The sequence below is a fragment of the Pongo abelii genome, chromosome 15, assembly GCF_028885655.2.
Source record: "Pongo abelii isolate AG06213 chromosome 15, NHGRI_mPonAbe1-v2.0_pri, whole genome shotgun sequence".
In the NCBI taxonomy this organism is placed as follows: domain Eukaryota; kingdom Metazoa; phylum Chordata; class Mammalia; order Primates; family Hominidae; genus Pongo; species Pongo abelii.
Window position 1 is genome coordinate 110,491,637 of NC_072000.2, and position 25,224 is coordinate 110,516,860.

At 44.7% G+C, this 25,224-nt stretch overlaps 1 protein-coding gene and 1 gene segment (V, D, J or C); both read right to left on the bottom strand.

The window, feature by feature from the left end:
* The window catches only part of LOC100938028 (immunoglobulin heavy constant mu-like), a 478,283-nt gene that overhangs the window by 92,516 nt on the left and 360,543 nt on the right, over window positions 1–25,224 (bottom strand).
* LOC100453018 (disintegrin and metalloproteinase domain-containing protein 21-like) lies at window positions 21,930–24,471 on the bottom strand. Its single transcript, XM_063715933.1, is given in 2 exon segments — window positions 21,930–22,904; window positions 22,907–24,471. Coding segments are annotated over 2 exon segments (2,196 nt in total). The 5' UTR covers window positions 24,354–24,471; the 3' UTR covers window positions 21,930–22,155.

Genomic DNA, 25,224 nt, shown 5'->3' on the forward strand with positions numbered 1-25,224 from the left:
CAAAGGAAGTAAAGTACACTTGGAAGAGGGCTAAGTGGGCGACTTGAGAGATCTAAGTGCTCTGTCCAGCCCTTGACTTGGGGTTTTATACATTGGCATGGTTCTGGGATTTGTATTTCTTCTCCCTTGATTTTTCCCTTGGGGTGGGCTGTCCACATGTACAGTGGCCTGCCAGCTCTTGGGAAGGGCTGCATACACAGTGGGTTTAATGAAATGTGCACATGCTTATTTGAGGTGTTTTTCTCTTACTATTAGTGTTCCTAGAGGAAGATTATGTGCCAGTTCAACTCTGCCACTTTGCCTCTTAGTGCATATGCTTGAGCCCACTCACCCAACTCCTGAGATCTTATCGGGAAGCTGCTGATGACCAGTTTTGGGTGGTTTCTATCTATTGGGAGACTGCCTTTTCTTGGCGCTGGCTGAGATAAATTATTATTATTTATTATTATTATTATTATTTGAGACAGAGCTTTGCTCTGTCACCAGGCTGGAGTGCAGTGGCGCAATCTCAGCTCACTGCAGCCTCTGCCTCCCAGGTTCAAGTAATTCTCTTGCCTCAGCCTCCCGAGTAGCTGGAACTATAGATGCACGCCACCACGCCCAGCTAATTTTTGTATTTTTAGTAAAAACAGGGTTTCACCATGTTGGCCAGGATGGTCTCGATCTCTTGACCTTGTGATCCACCTGCCTCAGCCTCCCAAAATGTTGAGATTACAGGCGTGAGCCACCGCATCCAGCTGAGACCAATTATTATTTTAGAGAGGCAGTTTAACAATCACTTGACTATCAGCTCATGCCTGCCTAACTACCCACTCTAATACATCCGTCCCTTCACACACCCATTCATCCATCCATCCATCCACTCACTTATCTATCCAAGTACTCATCCATGCATGTAGCCACCCACCTACCCACCCATTCATCCACTCACCCCCCCATCCACGCATCCATCAACCTACCCATCCACCCATACATGCATCCATCTGTCTTTTCACTTTTCCATCCACACACCTACCCATCCATCCATCCATCCATCCATCCACTAATCCATGGTTGGGTCCATCTGCCTGTGCCGCAAACATGCAAGGATAAGTTCCATGTGACAAGTCTGAACTCAGTGTTTGAATCATGGGAGGGGCAAGGTGGAACAGGCTGGCTTCCTCACCACTGTTAACACTGTGGGGAGAAGGCCAACGGCAAACTCACTTCCATGTTAAATTTCCTAAAAGAGGAAGGGGAGTGTCATGCTAGAGAGTAATGGAAGCTCCCACTGTTGACACAGAGGTAACAAAGGCCTGTCTGATGAGCTAAGACCTGCAGGAACAGAAACAGTCAGCCACATGAAAACAGGGCAGGAAAGGGGCCTATGGCAGAAGAGCAGCTGCTGAAAGTTCCCTTAGGTTGGGCAAAGCTGCTACGTTTTGAGGAACTAAGAACAGTCCAAGGGCAAGCCACCGCCCTGTATTTCTCCTCTTCCCCTGTGTGTCTGTCTGGGTTCCACAGTGATTGTGCAAACTCTAAATACGTCGATGACTCACCACTGCCTTTATGTTAGAATAAACAAAACAGAAAACAAATCCCTGATGACCCCACAGGTTGCCCTCTTTCACTTTGTATCTCTCATTTCTGTCTCTCTGTCTCTCTCTGTCTCCCTTCATCTGGCCCATCTCTCTGTATATCTTTTTGTCTTATTACTTCAACAAAGGCTGTTAGGGTCCATCTACTGTGCTGGAAACTTTCTTCTCACCAACCATTGTAAGTTGGAGAATGTTTTCTCCACCTTATTACAAAATGTTATAGCTAATTCTCTTACTGCAGAATAATCTTTAATATGGGTGCCCTGTTTTTAGAATTTAAAATTAGTATCAGTTGCCATTTTTTCACAATTACAATTAGTATTTTACAAATGAGTTTTGTAACAGGGCAGGGCGTTAATGAATTAAATTACTCTGTAATAGGAATGAGAAATTTTATTTTAATATTTTTGAGACAGAGTCTCACTTTGTCTCTCAGGCTGGAGTGCGGTGCTGTGATCTCAGCTCACTGCAACCTACACCTCTTGGGTTCAAACGATTATCCTGCCTCAGCCCCCCAAGTAGTTCGGACTACAGGTGCACACCACAACGCCCAGCTAACTTTTGTATTTTTGGTAGAGACAGGGTTTCAACATGTTGGCCAGACTGGTTTTGAACTCCTGACCTCAGGTGATCCACCTGCCTCGGCCTTCCAAAGTGCCGGGATACAGGCATGAGCCACCATGCCCAGCCAAGAAATTTTATTTTTAATGGACCCTCTTAGATAGTTCTTAATTATGGCAGTATCAAAATACATGCAATTATCCATATGGAAGTAGCTTTTTTCCTACAAACTTAAGAATATTTCAAATCATCTTCTCTCTATTCTTTTGAATTACATGAGTGAGAAACAGATTGTAAGTATTTCATGTTATTTTCCCAGACATCACTATAAGCATCAAGTAACTATTCACATGTGTGCCAGCGATTTATCATCATACTCATGAGGGTTTTCTATTTCTAGAAGTTGCCCATTTTTTGATCTCTTCTTTGCTTTTTCCTTCTTGTAAATATTGGACTTCTTAATTCTTTTCTAATGCTGTAGGTCCTCCTAGGGAAGGATTCTCTACAGCACTACATGTGTTAGAATGTTGGGTGAAAAATTATACATGGTTTAAATAATGAATGAGCCTGAAAAAAAGAGCTGGATGTTGCCAGGTGCTAGGAATAGACAAAATTAAAAAGGGCATTTGAATTGAGAATGAAACCTGAATGCCCCTTGCATTTCTGAGGTAGGTTTAACATACACAGGATGGGAGCAGCCTTGTGTGACTTGTGGGACTGGAGCTGAGGTTTCTGCTTCAGTAGAGAGGTTTTTTTTTTTTTTTTTTAGATAATTAGTTTCTCTTTTGATTGACACATAAAAATGACCTATATTTATTTTGTACAGCATAATGTTTTGTAACATGTCTACATAGGGGAGTCGCTCCACTGAGCTAATTAACATCTGTATCACTCACATACTCCCCAAACGGCTAGAGAGGTTCTAAGTCGGCTTCAGCCATGATGCCAGGTGAGAAACATTCCCTCATGAAGAGCAGCCCTGGACATGGTAGAAAAGCAAACCCCAAGCCCCCGCTGTTTGCAAAGTGGTCCTAGTGTCCACCCACCATCTGGAGCTGCAACACTGAGCTAGGAAATCACCATCGTGGAGTGCCACTGGCAGCACACAGGTCCCAGCAGCCAGGAGGAAGGCACCATCCACAGATGCCTGCTCCCGGGGGACCACAGCTCCTGTGATGAGGTCTCATACATAGAAACCATGTATGTGATGAGCAAGGGAAAAGTGTGTCATGACATTCTGAAGGCCACAAAAAGGGAGGTAAACCTGTAGAGATGACAGATACTTCAAGTTACTTTCTGATTTTTCTAAAATTATAAAATAGATCAACAAAAAGCTAGAGAAGAATAAATAATTCAAGAACAGATTTTAAGAAAGAAGAACTTTCTGATGTGTGAAAGTACCCAATATGAATTATCATAATTGTAGGCATTGAGCTCTCAATGAAAGAATGACCTCACACTTGACACTCAGATGGGGATAAATAATGTTGGATAGATTGCCAAAGTGCTCTAGGAAGAAAATAATCCATCTTTAATTTTACTATACCACTCTTTCTACGATGACAGCAGGAAAAAAAATCCAGATACAAATAGCAGGAGAGTGGAGCATATAGTTTCTTGCTGAAGCTGCTGTTGATGAACGTGCTTCACTTGTATGATCTCGGCTGTGCATAGTCTGTGGCCAGTGGGGAGCAGTGCTTGTGGGTGGCTGAATAATGCATCCCCCAGATGTTTACATTCAAACTCCCAGAACATGTGGATTTGTGACCTCATATGGCACGAGGAACTTTGTAGACGTGATTAAATTAATCTCGAGAGGGGAGAATATGACCCTCCATTATCTGGGTGGGTATGGTGTAATCACAAGGGTGCTTATAAGTGGAAGCAGGAGCGCCAGAGTCAGGGGAAGGGTGATGTGATGATGGACACAGAGATGAGAGGATGGCCTTTGAAGATGGAAGAAGGGGGCACAGAGCAAGGAATATGGGTTCTAGAATCTGGAAAAGGTATGAAAACAGAATCTCCCTCCCAGGGTTCAGAAGGAACCAGCTCTGCCAACACTTTGCCTTTAGACTAATAAAACTGCAGGACCACCAAGAAAATACTCTTTCTCACATAGAACACAGTCAGTATGCTCACACGACATGGGTGGGTTTGAGAGTTAAAGGAGACTGCAAGGTCTCTGGCTCAAACAGGGCAGGAATCAGGTGGAGCAAGAAGGTGGGTGGGCAGGACCTGATTTTCAGGAGTGTAAATGTGAGGCACTGATGAGATTTCCAGGTGGAGACAGAGGGAGGAGTTATGTGTTCAGGTCTAGAGTGGAGCTGGTAGGTTGGTCTGAGCCTGAGAAAGGAGGGCATCCTCTAGGGATTGAGAGTAGGAGAAGGGAAGAGTGGATTAGTGCTAAGAACTAAGTGGGAGATTTCTGGAGGTGTCAGCTCACAGAGCCAGCAATGGCTTATGGTTGGGGTTTGTAACCCCAGTCACTGAAAGGGTCCTCCCAACCTCTCTCTGCATATGCCCCTGGGGCTGAGTGCCTGCGTTGGGTGGTCACTTACCATTCCCTAAGAGGCCCTAAACACCTCCTGCAGCCCAGCTCCTCCGGGACCCTCTGGAGGGGAAGTTTGTGTTTGTGTTTGGTTACAGAGCCCGGCTGCAGAGAAAACAAATTTTTTTTTTTTTTCGAAAGGATCTCACTCTGCCACCCACGCTGGAGTGAGCTGGTGCCATCATAGCTCACTGCAGCCTCAACCTCCTGGCCTCAGGCCACCCTCCCACCTTGGCCTCCCAAAGTGTTGCGTTTACAGGTGTGTGTCAAGGTGCCCAGTCAAAAACGGGTTCTTGGCTGGGCACTGTGGCACAAGCCTGTAATCCCAGCACCTTGGGGGTCAAGGTGGATGGATCACTTGAGCCCAGGAGTTTGAGACCAGCCTGGGCAACAGACTGTTACATGACCATTTAGCTTATGCAAATGTGGGGCTGGTTAAACGGTCTATGTGGGACTGTCGCCTTGTCTTTGCATCTGTCACTGAAGCCAGAAGTCAGCAGGGCAGACAGTTGGGAAGGAAAGACAGTGGGCAAGCTGAGGTGGACAGAGGCAGCCACGGGGATGGGCTGCGACACATGAAGGCAGGTGAAACCATGTTGTCTCTCACACCCTTTCAAGGGTCTAGAGGGAGTCCTTTAACTGATTATCTTCCAATATATGTAATTATCAGGCTGGAGGTGGTGATACTGGAGTTCATAGCCTGACTGGAAGCTGTAAAAAGCTTGTACAACCTTATGGTGATTAGTTTTTATAGCTTTAATAAACCCCAGAAATAAGACTAAGTCAGAGACTTGATTTAGGGTTTTGATATTTGAGAACATTTGTTATAGATGCTAAAAGGCTCAAAATATTTGATCAAAACAGAATCACAGGCCATTGTAAAATGATAGTTACTAATTTAACCAAAGTGGTAATTAAAAAGACTTTGGAGGTGAGTCAAGATGGCTGACTAGATGCAGCCGGGAGGAACATCTGCCATGGAGGGAGTGAGACATCAGGAAGACTGGTGCTTTCCAAGCAGATCTTCGAAGGGAAGACATTGAGAGTGGATTGAGAGTAGACGGGGGAGGACACAGACGCTGGGCTGAAGGTGGAGGAAGATGGGAACCCTGCATGGGGATGCCGAGCACCAGGACTCATTCCTGGCTCCCAGCAACTCCTGGGGAAAGGTTGAGTTGAACAGGTGAGGAGTGGCCTGCTGTTGCCATGGGCCTCTAGAATCCTAGCAGCAGGAGACCCCATGACCCCCATGGACATTTGTGCTGGCAGGGACAGCTGCTTAGAGAGATGCCAGGGGCAGGACTCCAGCCTGTGTAAAGCTCAGAGTGTTTGACATGGGAATGGCTGTAGTGGAGCACAGCCAGGAGACACCCATCCCCCAAGGCTCACCAACCTCCTCTAGGAGATTTTAACCTTAGACTGACTATTGGACCTGAATAAAGCAGGGTGGTCTTGTCCATGGGACAGGGCCCATCTGAAATGAGCATTTCCTTGCCTTCTGGCCTCTCCTGGGGCCCCAGGCTGGCTGTGCCTGCTTGCAGTAGAGCCTTGGAAGCCCAACCAGGGTGTTTCCTGGGGGGCCTCATCATAGCTCCTTTGCCAGCAGACCATGCCTAACCATTGGAGACCTCCAGCAGGCCAGCCTCTGCTGATGTGCACCAGTCTACCCATAGCACCTTCCAACTGCCTTGCTGGCGTGAGTGCACAGTGGATCACAACCCCCTCTACCACCAGCAAGCATGTGTATGTGCACCCCACCACCCTGTCCCTGCCCACACACGGGCTCCTCACTGCACCGTGACTGCCAGCAGGAACCTATGTAGGGATGCTGCCACCCTGCTCCTGCCAGTACTCCCACCCCAGCAGATGCGCGTGCACCCTGCCATGACACCACAACTGCTGGCACCCATGAGTGGGAATGGATCCCACTGCCACCACTCTAACGAAGTGCTTCGGCCAGCCCCCCCTACTATAGTGTTGTGGCCAATGGACCAGGAACACCTCAGCCCCTCCAATGCAGCAAGTTTCTAAACTCAAGGGGCCAGAGAATAAAGCCAGGGGCCCAGTCCCAGAGCAGAGAACACACCACAAGAGTGCTGAGGTGAGCCTGGACTCCCTAAGATTTTCAAGAAACACAGCTAACTGAACCCACTTTATACCACAATCAAACCTGCAAGAGTATCAAAGAAGATAAGAGCAAAAAACAAACAAACAAACAAAAACACACACCAAAAAACAACAAAAAAGAAAAAACCATCCAAAGGACAGCCACTTCAAAGATTAAAGAAACAGCCCACAAACATGAGAAAGAATTAATGCAAGAAACTCTGCAACTCTAAAATCCAGAGTGTCTTCTTACCTCCAAACGACCACACTGGTTTCCCAGCAATGGTTCTTAACCTGACTGAAATGGCTGAAATGACAGACATAGAATTCAGAATACGGATAGGAAAGAAGATAATTGAGATTCAGGAGAATGTTGAAACTCAATCCAAGGGAGCTAAGGAATAAAGTAAAATGATACAGAAGCTGAAAGATGAAATGGCCATTTTAAGAAAGAACCAAACTGATTTGATAGAGCTAAAAAACTCACTTCAAGAATTTCAGAATACAATTACAAGTATTAACAGCAGAATAGACCAAGCTGAGGAAAGAATCACAGAGCTTAAAAACTGATTCTCTGAATTAACTCAGTCAGACAAAAATAAAGAAAAAAGAATAAAAAAGAAGGCATAAAACCTCAGAGAAATGTGTGATTATGTAAAAAGACCAGATCTATGACACATTGGTATCCCTTAAAAATAGAAAGAGAAACAAAGCAACTTGAAAAACATTTCAGGCTATCCTTCACGAAAATTTCTCCAACCTCGCCAGAGAGGCCAACATTCAAATTCAAGACATGCAAAGAACCTCTGCAAGATATTATACATGACAACCATCCCTAAGACATATAGCCATCAGACTCTTAAAGGTTGAAAGGAAAAAAAATATTAGAGGCAGCTAGAAAGAAGGTTCGGGTCACATACAAAGGGAACCCAATGAGGCTAACAGTGGATGTTTCAGCAGAAACTGTACAATCCAGAAGAGATTGGGGTCCTATATTCAGCATTCTTAAAGAAAAGAAATTCCAAGCAAGAATTTCATATCCAGCCAAACTAAGCTTCATAAGTGAAGGAGAAATAAGATCCTTTTCAGACAAGCAAATGCTGAGGGTATTCATCACCACTAGATCTGCCTTACAAAAGGTCCTTAAGGGATTGCTAAATATGATAATGGAAGAACGTTACTGGCCACCACAAAAACACACTTAAGTACATAACGATTGCCACTATAAATCAACTATACAATCAAATCTGCATATTGAGCAGCTAACAACATGATAACAGGATCAAATATGTACATATCAATATTAACCTTGAATGTAAATGGACTAAATGCCCCAATTAAAGGGCACAGAATTGCCAAGTTGGATAAAGAAGCAAGACCCAAATGTATGCTGTCTTCAAGAGACCCATCTCACATGCAATGACATCCACAGGCTCAAAGTAAAAGGATGGAGAAAAATCTACTAAGCAAATGGAAAACAGGAAAAAGCAGGTGTTTCTTTTTTTTTTAATTTTTTAAATTATACTTTAAGTTTTAGGGTACATGTGCACAGCGTGCAGGTTTGTTACATATGTATACATGTGCCATGTTGGTGTGCTGCACCCATTAACTCGTCATTTACATTAGGTATATCTCCTAATGCTATCCCTCCCCCCTCCCCCCACACCATGACAGGTCCTGGTGTGTGATGTTCCCCTTCCTATGTCCAAGTGTTCTCATTGTTCAATTCCCGTCTATGAGTGAGAACATGCGGTGTTTGTTTTTTGTCCTTGTGATAGTTTGCTGAGAATGATGGTTTCCAGCTTCATCCATGTCCCTACAAAGGACATGAACTCATCATTTTTTATGGCTGCATAGTATTCCATGCTGTATATGTGCCACATTTTCTTAATCCAGTCTATCATTGTTGGACATATGGGTTGATTCCAAGTCTTTGCTATTGTGAATAGTGCCGCAGTAAACATATGTGTGCATGTGTCTTTATAGCAGCATGTTTTATAATCCTTTGGGTATATACCCAGTAATGGGATGGCTGGGTCAAATGGTATTTCTAGTTCTAGATCCCTGAGAAATCGCCACACTGCCTTCCACAATGGTTGAACTAGTTTACAGTCCCACCAACAGTGTAAAAGTGTTCCTATTTCTCCACATCCTCTCCAGCACCTGTTTCCTGACTTTTTAATGATCGCCATTCTAACTGGTGTGAGCTGGTATCTCATTGTGGTTTTGATTTGCATTTCTCTGATGGCCGGTGATGATGAGCATTTTTTCATGTGTCTTTTGGCTGCATAAATGTCTTCTTTTGAGAAGTGTCTATTCATATCCTTTGCCCACTTTTTGATGGGGTTGTTTGTTTTTTTCTTGTAAATTTGTTTGAGTTCATTGTAGATTCTGGATATTAGCCCTTTGTCAGATGAGTAGATTGCAAAAATTTTCTCCCATTCTGTAGGTTGCCTGTTCACTCTGATGGTAGTTTCTTTTGCTATGCAGAAGCTCTTTAGTTTAATTAGATCCCATTTGTCAATTTTGGCTTTTGTTGCCATTCCTCTTGGAGTTTTAGACATGAAGTCCTTGCCCATGCCTATATCCTGAATGGTATTGCCTAGGTTTTCTTCTAGGGTTTTTATGGTTTTAGGTCTAACATTTAAGTCTTTAATCCATTTTGAATTAATTTTTGTATAAGGTATAAGGAAGGGATCCAGTTTCAGCTTTCCACATATGGCTAGCCAGTTTTCCCAGTACAATTTATAAATAGGTAATCCTTTCCCCATTTCTTGTTTTTGTCAGGTTTGTCAAAAATCAGATAGTTGTAGATATGCGGCATTATTTCTGAGGGCTCTGTTGTGTTCCATTGGTCTATATCTCTGTTTTGGTACCAGTACCATGCTGTTTTGGTTACTGTAGCCTTGTAGTATAGTTTGAAGTCAGGTAATGTGATGCCTCCAGCTTTGTTCTTTTGACTTGGGATTGACTTGGTGATGTGGGCTCTTTTTTGGTTCCATATGAACTTTAAAGTAGTTTTTTCCTATTCTGTGAAGAAAGTCATTGGTAGCTTGATGGGGATGGCAATGAATCTATAAATTACGTTGAGCAGTATGGCCATTTTCAGGATATTGATTCTTCCTACCCATGAGCAAGGAATGTTCTTCCATTTCTTTGTATCCTCTTTTATTTCCTTCAGCAGTGGTTTGTAGTTCTCCTTGAAGAGGTCCTTCACGTCCCTTGTAAGTTGGATTCCAAGGTATTTTATTCTCTTTGAAGCAATTGTGAATGGGAGTTCACTCATGATTTGGCTCTGTGTTCGTCTGTTATTGGTGTATAAGAATGCTTGTGATTTTTGTGCATTGATTTTGTATCCTGAGACTTTGCTGAAGTTGCCTATCAGCTTAAGGAGATTTTCGGCTGAGATGATGGGGTTTTCTAGATATACAATCATGTCATCTGCAAACAGGGACAATTTGACAATTTGACTCCTCTTTTCCTAATTGAATACCTTTTATTTCCTTCTCCTGCCTGATTGCCCTGGCCAGAACTTCCAACACTATGTTGAATAGGAGTGGTGAGAGAGGGCGTCTCTGTCTTGTGCCAGCTTTCAAAGGGGATGCTTGTAGTTTTTGCCCATTCAGTATGATATTGGCTGTGGGTTTGTCATAGATAGCTCTTATTATTTTGAGATACATCCCATCAATACCTAATTTATTGAGAGTTTTTAGCATGAAGTGTTGTTGAATTTTGTCAAAGGCTTTTTCTGCATCTATTGAGATAATCATGTGGTTTTTGTCGTTGGTTCTGTTTATATGCTGGATTACGTTTATTGATTTGCATATGTTGAACCAGCCTTGCATCCCAGGGATGAAGCCCACTTGATCGTGGTAGATAGGCTTTTTGATGTGCTGCTGGATTTGGTTTGCCAGTATTTTATTGAGGATTTTTGCATCAATGTTCATCAGGGATATTGGTCTAAAGTTGTCTTTTTTTGGTTGTGTCTCTGCCAGGCTTTGGTATCAGGATGATGCTGGCCTCATAAAATGAGTTAGGGAGGATTCCTTCTTTGTCTATTAATTGGAATAGTTTCAGAAGGAATGGTACCAGCTCCTCCTTGTACCTCTGGTAGAATTTGGCTGTGAATCCATCTGGTCCTGGACTTTTTTTGGCTGGTAAGCTATTAATTATTGCCTCAATTTCAGAGCCTGTTATTGGTCTATTCAGAGATTCAACTTCTTCCTGGTTTAGTCTTGGGATGGTGTATGTGTCGAGGAATTTATCCATTTCTTCTAGATTTTCTAGTTTATTTGCATAGAGGTGTTTATACTATTCTCTGATGGTAGTTTGTATTTCTGTGGGATCGGTGGTGATATCCCCTTTATCATTTTTTATTGCGTCTATTTGATTCTTCTCTCTTTTCTTCTTTATTAGTCTTGTTAACGGTCTATCAATTTTGTTGATCTTTTCAAAAAATCAGCTCCTGGATTCATTGATTTTTTGAAGGGCTTTTTGTGTGTCTATCTCCTTCAGTTCTGCTCTGATCTTAGTTATTTCTTGCCTTCTGCTGGCTTTTGAATGTGTTTACTCTTGCTTCTCTAGCTCTTTTAATTGTGATATTAGGGTGTCAATTTTAGATTTTTCCTGCTTTCTCTTGTGGGCATTTAGTGCTATAAATTTCCCTGTACACACTGCTTTAAATGTGTCCCAGAGATTCTGGTATGTTGTGTCTTTGTTCTCATTGGTTTCAAAGAACATCTTTATTTCTGCCTTCATTTCATTATGTACCCAGTAGTCATTCAGGAGCAGGTTGTTCAGTTTCCATGTAGTTGAGTGGTTTTGAGTGAGTTTCTTAATCCTGAGTTCTAGTTTGATTGCACTGTGGTCTGAGAGGCAGTTTGTTATAATTTCTGTTCTATTACATTTGCTGAGGAGTGCTTTACTTCCAAGTATGTGGTCAATTTTGGAATAGGTGTGGTGTGGTGCTGAAAAGAATGTATATTCTGTTGATTTGAGGTGGAGAGTTCAGTAGATGTCTATTAGGTCTGCTTGGTGCAGAGCCGACTTCAGTTCCTGGATATCCTTGTTAACTTTCTGTCTCATTGATCTGTCTAATGTTGACAGTGGGGTGCTAAAGTCTCCCATTATTATTGTGTGGGAGCCTAAGTCTCTTTGTAGGTCTCTAAGGACTTGCTTTATGAATCTGGGTGCTCCTTTATTTGGTGCATATATATTTAGGATAGTTAGCTCTTCTTGTTGAATTGATCCCTTTACCATTGTGTAATGGCCTTCTTTGTCTCTTTTGATCTTTGTTGGTTTAAAGTCTGTTTTATCAGAGACTAGGATTGCAACCCCTGCCTTTTTTTGTTTTCCATATACTTGGTAGATCTTCCTCCATCCCTTTATTTTGAGCCTATGTGTATCTCTGCATGTGAGATGGGTCTCCTGAATACAGCACACCGATGGGTCTTGACTCTTTATCCAATTTGCCAGTCTGTGTCTTTTAATTGGAGCATTTAGCCCATTTACATTTAAGGTTAATATTGTTATGTGTGAATTTGATCCTGTCATAATGATGTTAGCTGGTTATTTTGCTCGTTAGTTGATGCAGTCTCTTCCTAGCTTTGGTGGTCTTTACAATTTGGCATGTTTTTGCAGTGTCTGGTACCGGTTGTTCCTTTCTATGTTTAGTGCTTCCTTCAGGAACTCTTGTAGGGCAGGCCTGGTGATGACAAAATCTATCAGCATTTGTTTGTCTGTAAAGAATTTTATTTCTCCTTCACTTATGAAGCTTAGTTTGGCGGGATATGAAATTCTGTGTTGAAAATTCTTTTCTTTAAGAATGTTGAATATTGGCCCCCACTCTTCTGGCTTGTAGAGTTTCTGCTGAGAGATCAGCTGTTAGTCTGATGGGCTTCCCTTTGTGGGTAACCTTTCTCTCTGGCTGCCCTTAATATTTTTTCCTCCATTTCAACTTTGGTGAATCTGACAATTATGTGTCTTGGAGTTGCACTTCTCGAGGAGTACCTTTGTGGGGTTCTCTGTATTTTCTGAATTTGAATGTTGGCCTGTCTTGCTAGGTTGGGGAAGTTCTCCTGGAAAATATCCTGCAGAGTGTTTTCCAACTTGGTTCCATTCTCCCTGTCACTTTCAGGTACACCAATCAGACATAGATTTGGTCTTTTCACATAGTCCGATATTTCTTGGAGGGTTTGTTTCTTTCTTTTTACTCTTTTTTCTCTAAACTTCTCTTCTCACTTCATTTCTTTCATTTGATCTTCAATCACTGATACCCTCTCTTCCAGTTGATCGAATCAGCTACTGAAGCTTGTGCATTCATCACGTAGTTCTCGTGCCATGGTTTTCAGCTCCATCAGGTTATTTAAGGACTTCTCTACACTGGTTATTCTAGTTAGCTATTCATCTGATTTTTTTTCAAGGTTTTTAGCTCCTTTGCAATGGGTTCCAACTTCCTCCTTTAGCTCGGAGAAGTTTCATCATCTGAAGCCTTCTCTCAACTCGTCAAAGTCATTCTCCATCCAGCTTTGTTCCATTGCTGGTGAGGAGCTGCGTTCCTTTGGAGGGGGAGAGGCACTTTGATTTTTAGAATTTTCAGCTTTTCTGCTCTGTTTTTTCCCCATCTTTGTGGTTTTATCTACCTTTGGTCTTGGTGGTGGTGATGTACAGATGGAGTTTTCATGTGGATGTCCTTTCTGTTTGTTAGTTTTCCTTCTAACAGTCAGGACCCTCAGCTGCAGGTCTGTTGGAGTTTGCTGGAGGTCCACTGCAGACCCTATTTGCCTGGGTATCAGCAGCGGAGGCTGCAGAACAGTGAATATTGCTGAATAGCAAATGTTGCTGCCTGATAATTCCTCTGGAAGCTTCATCTCAGAGGGGCATCTGGCCGTGTGAGGTGTCAGTCTTCCCCTACTGGAGGATGCCTCCCAGTTAGGCTACTCGGGGGTCAGGGACCCACTTGAGGAGGCAGTCTGTCCATTCTCAGATCTCAAAGTCCATGTGGGAGAACCACTACTCTCTTCAGAGCTGTCAGATGGGGACATTTAAGTCTGCAGAGGTTTCTGCTGCCTTTTGTTTGGCTATGCCCTGCCCCCAGAGGTAGAGTCTACAGAGGCAGACAGGCCTCCTTGAGCTGCAGTGGGCTCCACCCAGTTCGAGCTTTCCAGCTGCTTTGTTTACCTACTCAAGCCTCAGCAATGGAGGGCACCCCTCCCCCAGCCTCACTGCCACCTTGCAGTTCAATCTCAGACTGCTGTGCTAGCAATGAGTGAGGCTCCATGGGCGTGGGACCCTCCAAGCTAGGCCAGGGATATAATCTCCTGGTGTGCCGTTTGCTAAGACTGTTGGAAAAGTGCAGTATTAGGGTGGGAGTAACTGGATTTTCCAGGTGCCATCCATCACCGCTTCCCTTGGCTAGGAATGGGAATTCCCTGACCCCTTGCACTTCCTGGGTGAGGCGATGCCTCATCCTGCTTCAGCTCATTCTTGGTGGGCTGCACTCACTGTCCTGCCCCCACTGTCCAAGCCCCCGTGAGATGAACCCAGTACTTCAGTTGGAAGTGCAGAAATCACCCATCTTCTGCATAGCTCATGCTGGGAGCTGTAGACTGGAGCTGTTCCTATTCAGCCATCTTGGAACTGCCCCCTCATAGATTCTTGATATTAGACCTTTGCCACATGCTGATATGGTTTGGCTCTGTGTCATCAACCAAATCTCATCTCAAATAGTAATCCTCATGTGTCAAGGGATGGACCTGGTGGGAGGTGACTGGGTCATGGGTCATGGGGGTGGTTTCCCCCATGCTATTCTTATGTTCTCCTGATAGTGAGTGAGTGCTCATGAGATCTGATGGTTTTATCAATGTATGGTGGTTCCTCCTTCATTCCCTCTCTCTCTTTCTCTCTCTCTCTCTGTCTCTCACCTGCTGCCATGTGTCACATGCCTGCTTCCACTTCCACCATGATTGCAAGTTTTCTGAGCCCCCGACCCTAACCACAGAACTGTGAGTCAATTAAACCTCTTTTCTTTACAAATTACCCACTTTTGGGCAGTTATTTATAGCACTGTGAAACCAGACTAATATAGTAAATTGGTACCAGGAGGGGGGAACTTCTATAAAGATAACTCAAAATCTGGAAGCAACTTTAGAACTGGGTACCTCCTGGCAGAGGTTGGAACAGTTTGGAGAACTTGAAAGAAGAGAGGAAGATGTGGGAAAGTTTGGAACTTCCTAGAGACTTATTGAGTGGTTTTGACCAAAATGCTGATAGTGACATGAACAGTGAAGTCCAAGCTGAGCTGGTCTTAGGTGGTGAGTACTAAACTCTGATTTTTTTAAATCTTGCCCAAATTCCTATCTAAAGAGTCTGGGGAGGCACGCTCTACAAATCATAAATTCTCATCAGATGGGTTTTATTTAAACCTATATATCATGATTTACTTTCCAAACTGACTCTGGCATAACATTATGAAACAAATAAGAAAATCAAAATATTTTACCCCAAAACATGTTTCTTTGCCATACTCTGAGATGGCCCTGTAGACTGGGCATGGCGGCTCATGCCTGTAATCCCACACTTTGGGAGACTGAGGTGGGTGGATCACCTGAGGTCGGGAGTTCAAGAACAGCCTCACCAACATGGAGAAAACCTGTGTCTACTAAAAATACAAAATTAGCCGGATGTGGTGGTGCATGCCTGTAATCTTAGCTACTTGGGAGACTGAGGCAGGAGAATTGCTTGAACCCAGGAGGTGGAGGTTGTGGTGAGACAAGATCATGCCATTGTACTCCAGCCTGGGCAATAAGAGCAAAACTCCATCTAAAAAGAAAGAAAGAAAGAAAGAAAGAAAGAAAGAAAGAAAGAGAAAGAAAGAAAGAATTGGCCCTGCAAAGCTGTTCTTTGTGGGGGAAAATTTGCATCTGTAAAGAATCTCTATTAACATAGCTAGATCTTTTTCTTCTAGAACCTCCCAATCCTAAAGAGTTGAACTAAGATCTGAATAGGAAACATTTGTCACCTATTATCTCTAAGGGCAGCCACTATAAGACTTCAAAAGAACTTTGGACTCTACAATCTTTATCTTAACCTGAACATTACCTTTCTATCTATCCCAGGTCTTTAGACAAACTCAACCAATTGTCAAGCAGAAAATGTTTAAATTCACCTATAGCCTGGGAGCCCTCGCTCTGAGTTGTTCCACCTTTCTGGACCAAACCAATGTATCTTTTAAATGTATTTGATTGATGTCTCATGCCTCTCTAAAATGTATAAAACCAAGCTTGATGGAATTTTGTCCCTGCCTAGAAATCTGTGGAACTTTGCCCTTGAGAGAGATGATCTGAAATAGGAACTTATGTTTAAAAGGGAAACAGAGCATAAAAGTTTGGAAAATTTGCAGCCTGGCCATGTGGTAGTAAAGAAAAACACATTTGCTAGGGAGAAATTCAAGTTGGCAGCAGAAATTTGCATAAGTAATGAAGAGATGAATATTAATAACCAAGACAATGGGGAAAATGTTTCCAGGGCATGTCAGAGATCTTTGCAGCAGCCCTTCCAATCACAGGCCTGGAGGCCTATCAGGGAAAAATGGTTTCATGGCCTGGGTCCAGGGCCCAGGCTGCTCTTTGGAGCCTTGGGACTTGGTGCCCTGTGTCCCAGCTGCTCCAGCTCTAGCTGTGACTAAAAAAGTCCAAAGTTCAGCTTAGGCCATTGCTTCAGAAAGCCCCAATCCTTGGTGGCTTCCACATGATGTTGGGCCTATGGGTGTGCAGAAGAGAAGAGTTCAGCATTGTGATCCTCCACTCAGATCTCAGAGGATTTATAGAAATGACTGGATGTCCAGCCAGAAGTCTGCACCAGGGTCAAAGCCCTCATGGAGAGCCTCTGCTAGGGCAGTGCAGAAGGGAAATGTGGGGTTGAAGCCCCCACACAGAGTCCGCACCAGAGACAGTGACTAATGGGGCTGTGAGAAGAGGGCCACCATCCTTCAGACCCCAGAATGGTAGATCCATTAACAGCTTGCACTGTGCACCTGGAAAAGCTGCAGGCACTCAATGAGAGCAGCCAGGAGGGCTGAACTCTGCAAAGCCCATGAGAGCAGCCACGGGGTCAGAGCTGCAAAGCCTGCAAAGCCACAGGGTGAGAGCTTCCCAAGGTTGTGGGAGCTCCCACTTTGCATAAGCATGCCTTGAATGTGAGGAATGGAGTCAAAGGAGATTATTTTGAAGCTTTAAGATTTAATGACTGCCCCACTGGAGTTTGGGCTTGCATGTGACATGTAGCCCCTTTATTCTGGCCCATTTCTCCCAACCGAAATGGGAGCATGTATCTAATGCCTGTACCCCCATTTTGTCTTGGAAGTAACTGACTTGTTTTTCATTTTACAGGTTCATAGATGAAAGGGACTTGTCTTGTCTCCAATGTGACTTTGGATTTGGACTTTTGAGTTAATGCTGAAATGAGTTAAGATGTTGGGGGACTGTTGGGAAGGCATGATTGGTTTTGAAATGCAAAGAGGACATGAGATTTGGGAGGGGTTGGAGTTGTGAGATCTGGTTTGGCTCTGGGTCTCTACCCAAATGACAGCATTCCTCAGGGTGATCAGCCAGCTACCTGATGGCAGGTTGGATTATATTGGACCTCTTCCGTCCTGGAAAGGGCAGAGTTTGTCTTCACTGAAGTAGACACTTACTCCTGATATGCATGCAATGCTTCTGCCAGGACTACCATCTGTGGAGTCATGGAATGCCTTATCCACTGTCAGAGTATTCCACATAGCATTGCCTCTGACCAAGGCACTCCCTTTACAGCTAAAGAAGTGTGGCAGTGCAGTGGGTCATGCTCAAGGGATTCACTTGTCTTACCATGTTCCCCATCATCCTGAAGCAGCTGGATTGATAGAAGAATGGAATGGCCTTTCAAAGTCACAATTACAATGCCAACTAGGCTCCAATACTTTGCAGGGCTGGGGCAAAGCTCTCCGGAAGGCCGTGTATGCTCTGAATCAGCATCCAACATATGGTACTGTTTCTCCCATAGCCATAATTCATGGATCCCGGAATCAAGGGGTGGAAGTGGAAATGGCACCACTCACCATCACCCCTGGTGATCCACTAGCAAAATTTTTGCTTCTTGTTCCCATGACATTACATTCTGTTGGCCTAGAGGTCCAGTTCCAGTGGGAATAATGCTGCCATCAGGAGACACAACAACAATTCCATTAAACTGGAAGTTAAGATTTCCACCTGGACACTTTGGGCTCCTCCTACCTTTAAGTCCACAGGCTAAGAAGGGAGTTACAGTGTTGGTTGGGCTGATTGACCTGGACTATCAAGATGCAATCAGTCTGTTACTCCACAATGGAGGTAAGGAAGAGTATGTATGAAATACAGGAGATCCATTGGGGCGTTTCTTAGCATTACTATGTCCTGTCATTAAGGTCAATGGGAAACTACAACAGCCCAATCCAGGCAGGACTACAAATGGCCCAGACCCTTCAGGAATGAAGGTTTGCGTCACTCCAGTAGGAAAAAAAACACAACCTGCTGTAATGCTTGCTGAAGGCAAAGGGAATACAGAATGGGTTGTAGAAGAAGGTACACATCAATACCAGCTACAACCATGTGATCAGTTGCAGAAATGAGGACTGTAATTGTCATCAGTATTTCCTTCTTCTTTTGTTAAAAACATATTTGTGCATGTTCACACTTGTACTAAGAAAATTCCTTCATTTTATTTCTTTTTTCCTTTATCATGTGACATAAAATTTATTGACTTCATATCAGCATTTAAGTATTCTTAACTTTATGTAATAGCATTTGGGTCAGGGATTGGTGCATTTCTGGTTGTACAAAAGATAGTTGTATTACATTAGGTATAATTATGACCTTATTATTGTCTTTATTTGAAGATTATGTATGATCTCAGGAGATTCGTATGGGTTCAGGTTGACAAGGGGTGGACTTGTGATGGTTAATACTGAGCATCAACTTGATTGGATTGAAGCATGCAAAGTGTTGATCCTGGGTGTCTGTGAGGGTGTTGCCAAAGGAGATTAACATTTGAGCCAGTGGGCTGGGAAAGGCAGACTCACCCTTAATCTAGGTGGGGACCATCTAATCAGCTGCCAGTGTGGCCAGGATATAAAGCAGGCAGAAAATGTGAGAAGACTAGACTGGCTTAGCCTCCCAGCCTACATCTTTCTCCTGTGCTGGATGCTTCCTGCCCTCAAACATCGGACTTCAAGTTCTTCAGCTTTGGGACTTGGACTGGCTTCCTTGCTCCTCAGCTTGCAGGTGGCCTACTGTGGGACCTTGTGATTGTGTGAGTTTAATACTCCTCAATAAACTCCTATATTTATATAATATATAATATGTATTATATATTATATATGTACATATTAGGGTTCTTTAGAGGGACAGCACTATATATATATGTATATATATATAGTGTCCATAGTCTGTGGTGTAGACTAGGTGAAATGAACTTTACAGCCTCCTGAAGGGTAACACCCAGACTCTCACCTGAACTCCCTGAAATCCTGTGCCCTGGGAATTGGAGAAACCTTAAAACCAAAGCCACTGTTAAGTTAGCTCAGTCTTTGATTGAGCATGGCAATCTTCCTATACTTGGCTTCCAGGGGTGGGTGAGGGAGAATTCCTGCCTGGAACAAGGTCACATTACAAAGAATCTTCACAATGCTCATGAGACATCTCGGACCTTCCATCAGAAGCGTTCAGGATGGCAGAAGACTGGACATGATGAGCAAACATGGGGATAGGAGGAAGGAAACAGAGAATGGAAGGAGGTGACAGCTGACAAGGACTTGTGTTCTCAGATGCTGAGCGTGAAATGAAGTATTTATGATGAAGGAAACAGAACAGATGTACGGTACAATATTAAATATAAAACAGTAAATTACAGCAGGTGGCTTCACAGCAGCTTAGACACAGCAGAAGAGAAGAGGATGGAATTGGAAGATCGATGCTCAGGACGGATGCAGAGTGAAGCCGAGGACCTGACAAAGAGGATTTGGGAGTTGCAGACTCTGGGAGAGGACCCACCCCAGAAAGAGAGAAGGAGGGGGATGGGAGGAAGAAGGAATGTTTGAAAGTACTCCATAGAGAACCAGGACAGCCCCTTGGGCCAAGCAGCCCATGACCCTTGCAGCCTCAGAGGTCCAGACTCCAGCCTGGCCTCACATGCTGGTTGGTCTTGTCCCTGCCAGGCCAGAACCCTCCTCAGAACCTAGAGCCCCCACAGTTCTCCCCCACCCTATGCGCAGGACATGTCTCCTGTGCTCTCTTCCCTGGCCCACAGGTGGGAGTTCACACCTGCTCGGGTGGCCTCAGCATCCACACCAACAACCTGGTAGCAGTTGTCCTGCTCCCTCCACCTGGCACAGCTCGGATCTCCCACAGTGCAGGCCCCATGTTTAGGAGTGATTATAACACACAGGAGGGCAGGTCAAGACAACAGGTGCTGAGGAAGGCAGATTTCGAGGATTTAAGTGTTGATGCTCTTGGAAGACCATTTCCATGGGGTTAATTGTGGTTTCTCTTGGTGAACTGTTGGCTTGTGTTTTTGATATTGTTGTTGCTCTAAATAGTGTTTACCTGGCTTCAATACAAACTCTATTGGTCATGTTCTTTGTTAAAATATGTATCATTCTAAAAGTTCACATGGCATTAGATGTTTTGCTCAAACTACCTATAATATTTCTTCAATAGAATGCACATTTGTCTTCCTTTTGGGCATACCTCTGCCCCCTGCCCTGAGCAGAGTCCCAGTGGGTCACATCTGTTTAGGAGGTGAGGCAGGGGACACAGGCCCTAACACGAGGTGGGGCCGTGCCAAGCATGGTGGTCTTGCATGGGCACTGAGTGGGTGGGCCCTGGAGAGAGGGGAGGTCATTCCCCCCGGGGAATCCCCTAGGCCACAGGGGAGAGGTCAGCTGGAGCGTGAGGTGGGGGGCAGAGATGCATAAAGGGTGGGATGGGGCCTGCTGCTCTATCAGCAAAACCCCTCGCACCCGAAGGACACACAGGGGGAGGGCATTGTATTCACTGACCTCACACTTCACTGTCCATTAGCGTTCACACACAAAATAATAGAACACACTGAGAGAGGCACAGGAATGGATTGCTCGCATCTTTATGACAGCTGAATGGAGGAAATTTCTAAGCAGGTTCAGAGAAAGGATATCAAGATGTGTTTGGAGAAAGGGGTGGGAATTCTAAACAATATCTATGGAAGCAGGACATCTAGAACCACAGATGTATTCAGAAAAATGCTAGATCTCAGTACTACCCTAGAATACCAGCGGTTTTATGTGGATGGTGTGGGAAGGGTGATTTCTTCCGTTGGTGGGCTTTGCCTTTGAAATTCTCTCTGACATATCTACGCTGCATTTTAAAAGTCAATATTATTGTGAATTTAAATTTAAAATAAAATGTTATCTCATTCAGTTATTTATACATTTAACTTCCATTTTCCTTTACAATAACTCAGTGACACACCTAGCCCTGTTTTCCACCCAGGCCAGTCTGTGCTGCTACAAGCCTAGTTTCTCTTCCTCATCATGACTTACTCAGCTTCCCTTCCTGTTTCAGTTCAAGGAAATGTGGGGGCAGGAAGGATGGGGGCAGCTGCCACTCACAGAGCTCACACTAAATGCCAGAGAGCTTGCCTCTCACGTCTACCTATTTTTCTAGTTGAATTTCATTGCATGCAGCAATCAACCTCAGGGATTCATTTTCCCACATATGGGAAGCTCGGCCCCAGGTAGGGGGATTTGCTTGGTGGGGGATTTGAACCCAAGTCCCTCTCACTGCAAAGCCCACAGCACCCCCGTGAGGAACAGACAGGGAACAGGGAGTAGCCCTGGATCACCCTAAACTGACTTTGGGTTTAGAGAAGGACAGATTACCTGGGGAATGAGGAAGCTCATTGCTCTGAAGCTCTCTTCTGGAGAAATGTCATGAACGTGTGCTTTAAGGAGCTGATGGCAACTTCCATTAATTCCGGGACCAGCAACCTCAGGTCAAGATCCAGCTGCTCACTCAGGTCTCTCAGGCCAGGGGTTCTGGCCAAGTTTGGGCTCCCAGGGGAGTCTAAGAAAATGTGGAACACCAACGTGTGTTTTTGAAGATTTATTTCAGAGAGAGCATCAGCGACCTACAAGAACCTGGGACAGAAGCCAATGCCTCCCGTTTCCCCATGATGTGAGACAGGACCCTGTGCCTCCTGTGGACTTCAAGAAATGTGGACTCAAGCTTTGCCATCCCTTCCCCTGATCCTGTTTCATAGATTTTGCTGTTATATTCTCTGTATCTTTACAGGGATCAGGAGGCTGAATTAGTCTTATTCAGGGTTAGTAACTGTCCCTTCCTTAACGGTGGTGGTCGTGATAGTTCGCACATTTGTGGCTGTCCCAAAGAGCAGTGCAATTATGAAGGCGTAAATACGACCAAAGACCACTCTCAGATACATCACTGATTGTTGGCTTTGTCTGACGGAACCTGTTCTTTTTGGAGGTGGCCTGCTGTCGACACTCCCACCAGCACCTCTTCTTAGGCACAGTGGAGGATCCCAGCCTATATGGCAATGGCAGTTCCTTCTGTTGTTGCAGACCCCTCTATGACTGCACTTCTGAGGGCGACAGTCGTAGCCTAGTGAAGTGATAGTCACATTGCACCGGGTGTTATTACAGAAGTTTCCATGAACACAAGGAGTGCCGTCTATCACACGCCCAACATCAGTTGTGTCTGTTGCACGGTGTTCATCCAGTCCAAAACACTGAAACCCTCTTCTCACTGAGTGATGGAATGAAACATGTTCCTGCAGCCGGGGAAGATGGGTCACATTGGTACACTGCCGTCTTCCACGAAACTTATCTATTCCTGTACAAGCCTCGTAGCTGAGATATATTTGTTGTCGAGTACAATGTCCAAATCGGTAGCTTTCAAGATTTATGTCATAACAGACCTCAGGAGCATCCTCAGCACTGACACCAAAGATCCCCTTGCAGAGCACATTGTGGTCAGTGCAGTTCCCACGATAGCAGTAGCCTTCTTCAGTGCACGGGGTTCCATCTTGCATATAAAGTTTGCGGGGCATGTCACGGTGGTCCCGTGACAGTACTCTGGAAAGTCACATATATTTTGGATAGGTTTGCAGAGAGTCCCCGGTGGGGAGAAGCTGCAGTTTGTACAGCACTCTCCTATATGGCAGATGCTCCCCGGTGTGAAGCGACAGTCACTTCGGCAGCAATAACTGGCATAACACTGCTTGAAGGAGCCGCAGTCACACTCCTCCCTCCCATCCACTATGAGGTTTCTGCAGCGAACTGTTGTCTTGGTTTTGTTATACACAGGAGCGAGTGTTTCGAAAACACAATGGCCTGAACGTAAAAAACAATTTTGTGCATGTCCATAAGAACAGTTACTGAACGCATCTGTTATCCCAGGAAATTGTTGCATAATGCAGAAGGCCCTTCTCTGACATGTGCAGTAGTTATCATCATACTCCACACCCATACTTCTCATCAGTGTCTGGGTTGTTATGACGGCTACTAATAAATAATGTCTGCCTAGAGTACCAATGTGTAATAGGCCTATATGTGTACAGAAGCCATACCTTTGTGGTTCATAGTTAGATTCATGTGGCACGTCTTTAATAAGTAGTGTGGATGAATGAACATGAAAAGGATCAAAAAAGGTTGTTTTAAAATACATAAACATTGCACTCTGAAATCCTTAGTCATTCACAGGGGCTGGGTCATGATTATTATATATGGTCAAAAGATAAATATAGTACCGCAGATCAATATTTTGAACAATGCTGTCAACGAGACTGAACATCTGGACCACCTCTTTGGAACAAGCTGTAATATTGCCATATATATGATAATATGAATTGGAACATTGAACATGGCCTTTTATATTGCCTCTATGAGAACTGTACAGTGAATTAGATATCCTGGGATTCATGCTGTCATTTGCTTCAGAGAACAGGGGGTCTGTCTCCTCATTGTCACCATCTCTAAATGTGGGCCCCGTTGCACTGGGCTCGGCCACTATCTGAGAAACAACATGTTCAAACCTGCGGGAATCCTGGAGGGGTTTGATTTTGTAGGAAAGGTCGTCCAGCTTCATGATGCCTCTGAGGCCCCCATAGCACGTGTCGACGGTGACCATGGACAGAGGCACCTCCTCCAGGTAGCCGAGGTAGTAGCAGTCTGGAGGGATGTAGGGGTCATCCATCTGCAAGGCTCCTTGGTCATCCTGAGTTGTCACCGGCAGATGTCTGGGCCAAAGAAGGTGTTTCCTCCGCATGTGAATGACTTGTCTTTGACCCCCAAAACGCAGGCTGTAGGACAGCCAGCCGGGAAACTGAAGGCCTTTGCCGTAGTGCGTCTCCTTCCTGGGAATCACCACTTCAGAGGACGTGCAGTGCCACGAGGGACGGCCTTGAGAACACCGGACTGGAGCCAGGAGCACCCAGAGCCCCAGCAGCAAGAGGGGGGCCCTAAGGGTGACCCGCGCCTCTGCCGGCCTCATGTCCCAGCCCAGCGATAGTCATCCAAAGACAATGGGAAAGGAAAGGTCTGTCCTCGGCAAAGCTAGGCCCCAACCAGCTGTCGTGGCTGCGCCCCTCCCAGGGAGATTCTGGCAGAGAAAAAAGGGCCTCCCCAGCCTCCTGCACCACACCCCGGGGGGCACCTGGATTCCGGGAGGGAATGAGGCAACAATCCCAGGGCGGGGCAGGGGGTGGGCCTGGACAGGACGGCAGCTGCTGCACTGCGGGATGAGGCTGAGGGTCACGGCTGTGAGGGCTCATCGGGAAGGGAAAAGGGAGAGGGAAGCAGGGCTCTGTCTCTTTTACCACCGTCAATCTTTTCTGTTGCTTTCTGAATCTACAAAATACAATGATGTGTGTTCAATGCCCTCGCATCACCCGTGTTATTCTCGGTCACTCTGTGGGTTAATAGTGCTCCTTTCTGTGGCTCACACTGCTTCCTCCTTTGTCACGTGGAGGTGGACACTGCCAACATTTTCCTTGGGGACTGAATGTTTTTCTACTCTTAATAAGTACCCATGTCTTATTCTTTTTGTTGTTGTGATGTTTCTTTGTGGCTTTGAAGTTTTGTTTGAAGTTACCAGATTGTGAGAGGAAAATATCTTGGGCCCCGTCAAGCTGGGAACCACTCAGGGCAAATCCGCCTCCCAGTCTATTTAAAGTTGGCCCTCTGCTCACAGAGACAGATGCATATTCTCATGGCCTGCTTTGCAAACACTTATCAGAAACTCAAAAGAATGCAACCGTCTCTCTCACCTACCTGTGACCTGGAAGCCCTAAGTGGGGAGGACTTGCTTTGAGTTGTCTCAGCCTTTCTGGATGGAACCAATGTCCTTCTTACTTATATTGATT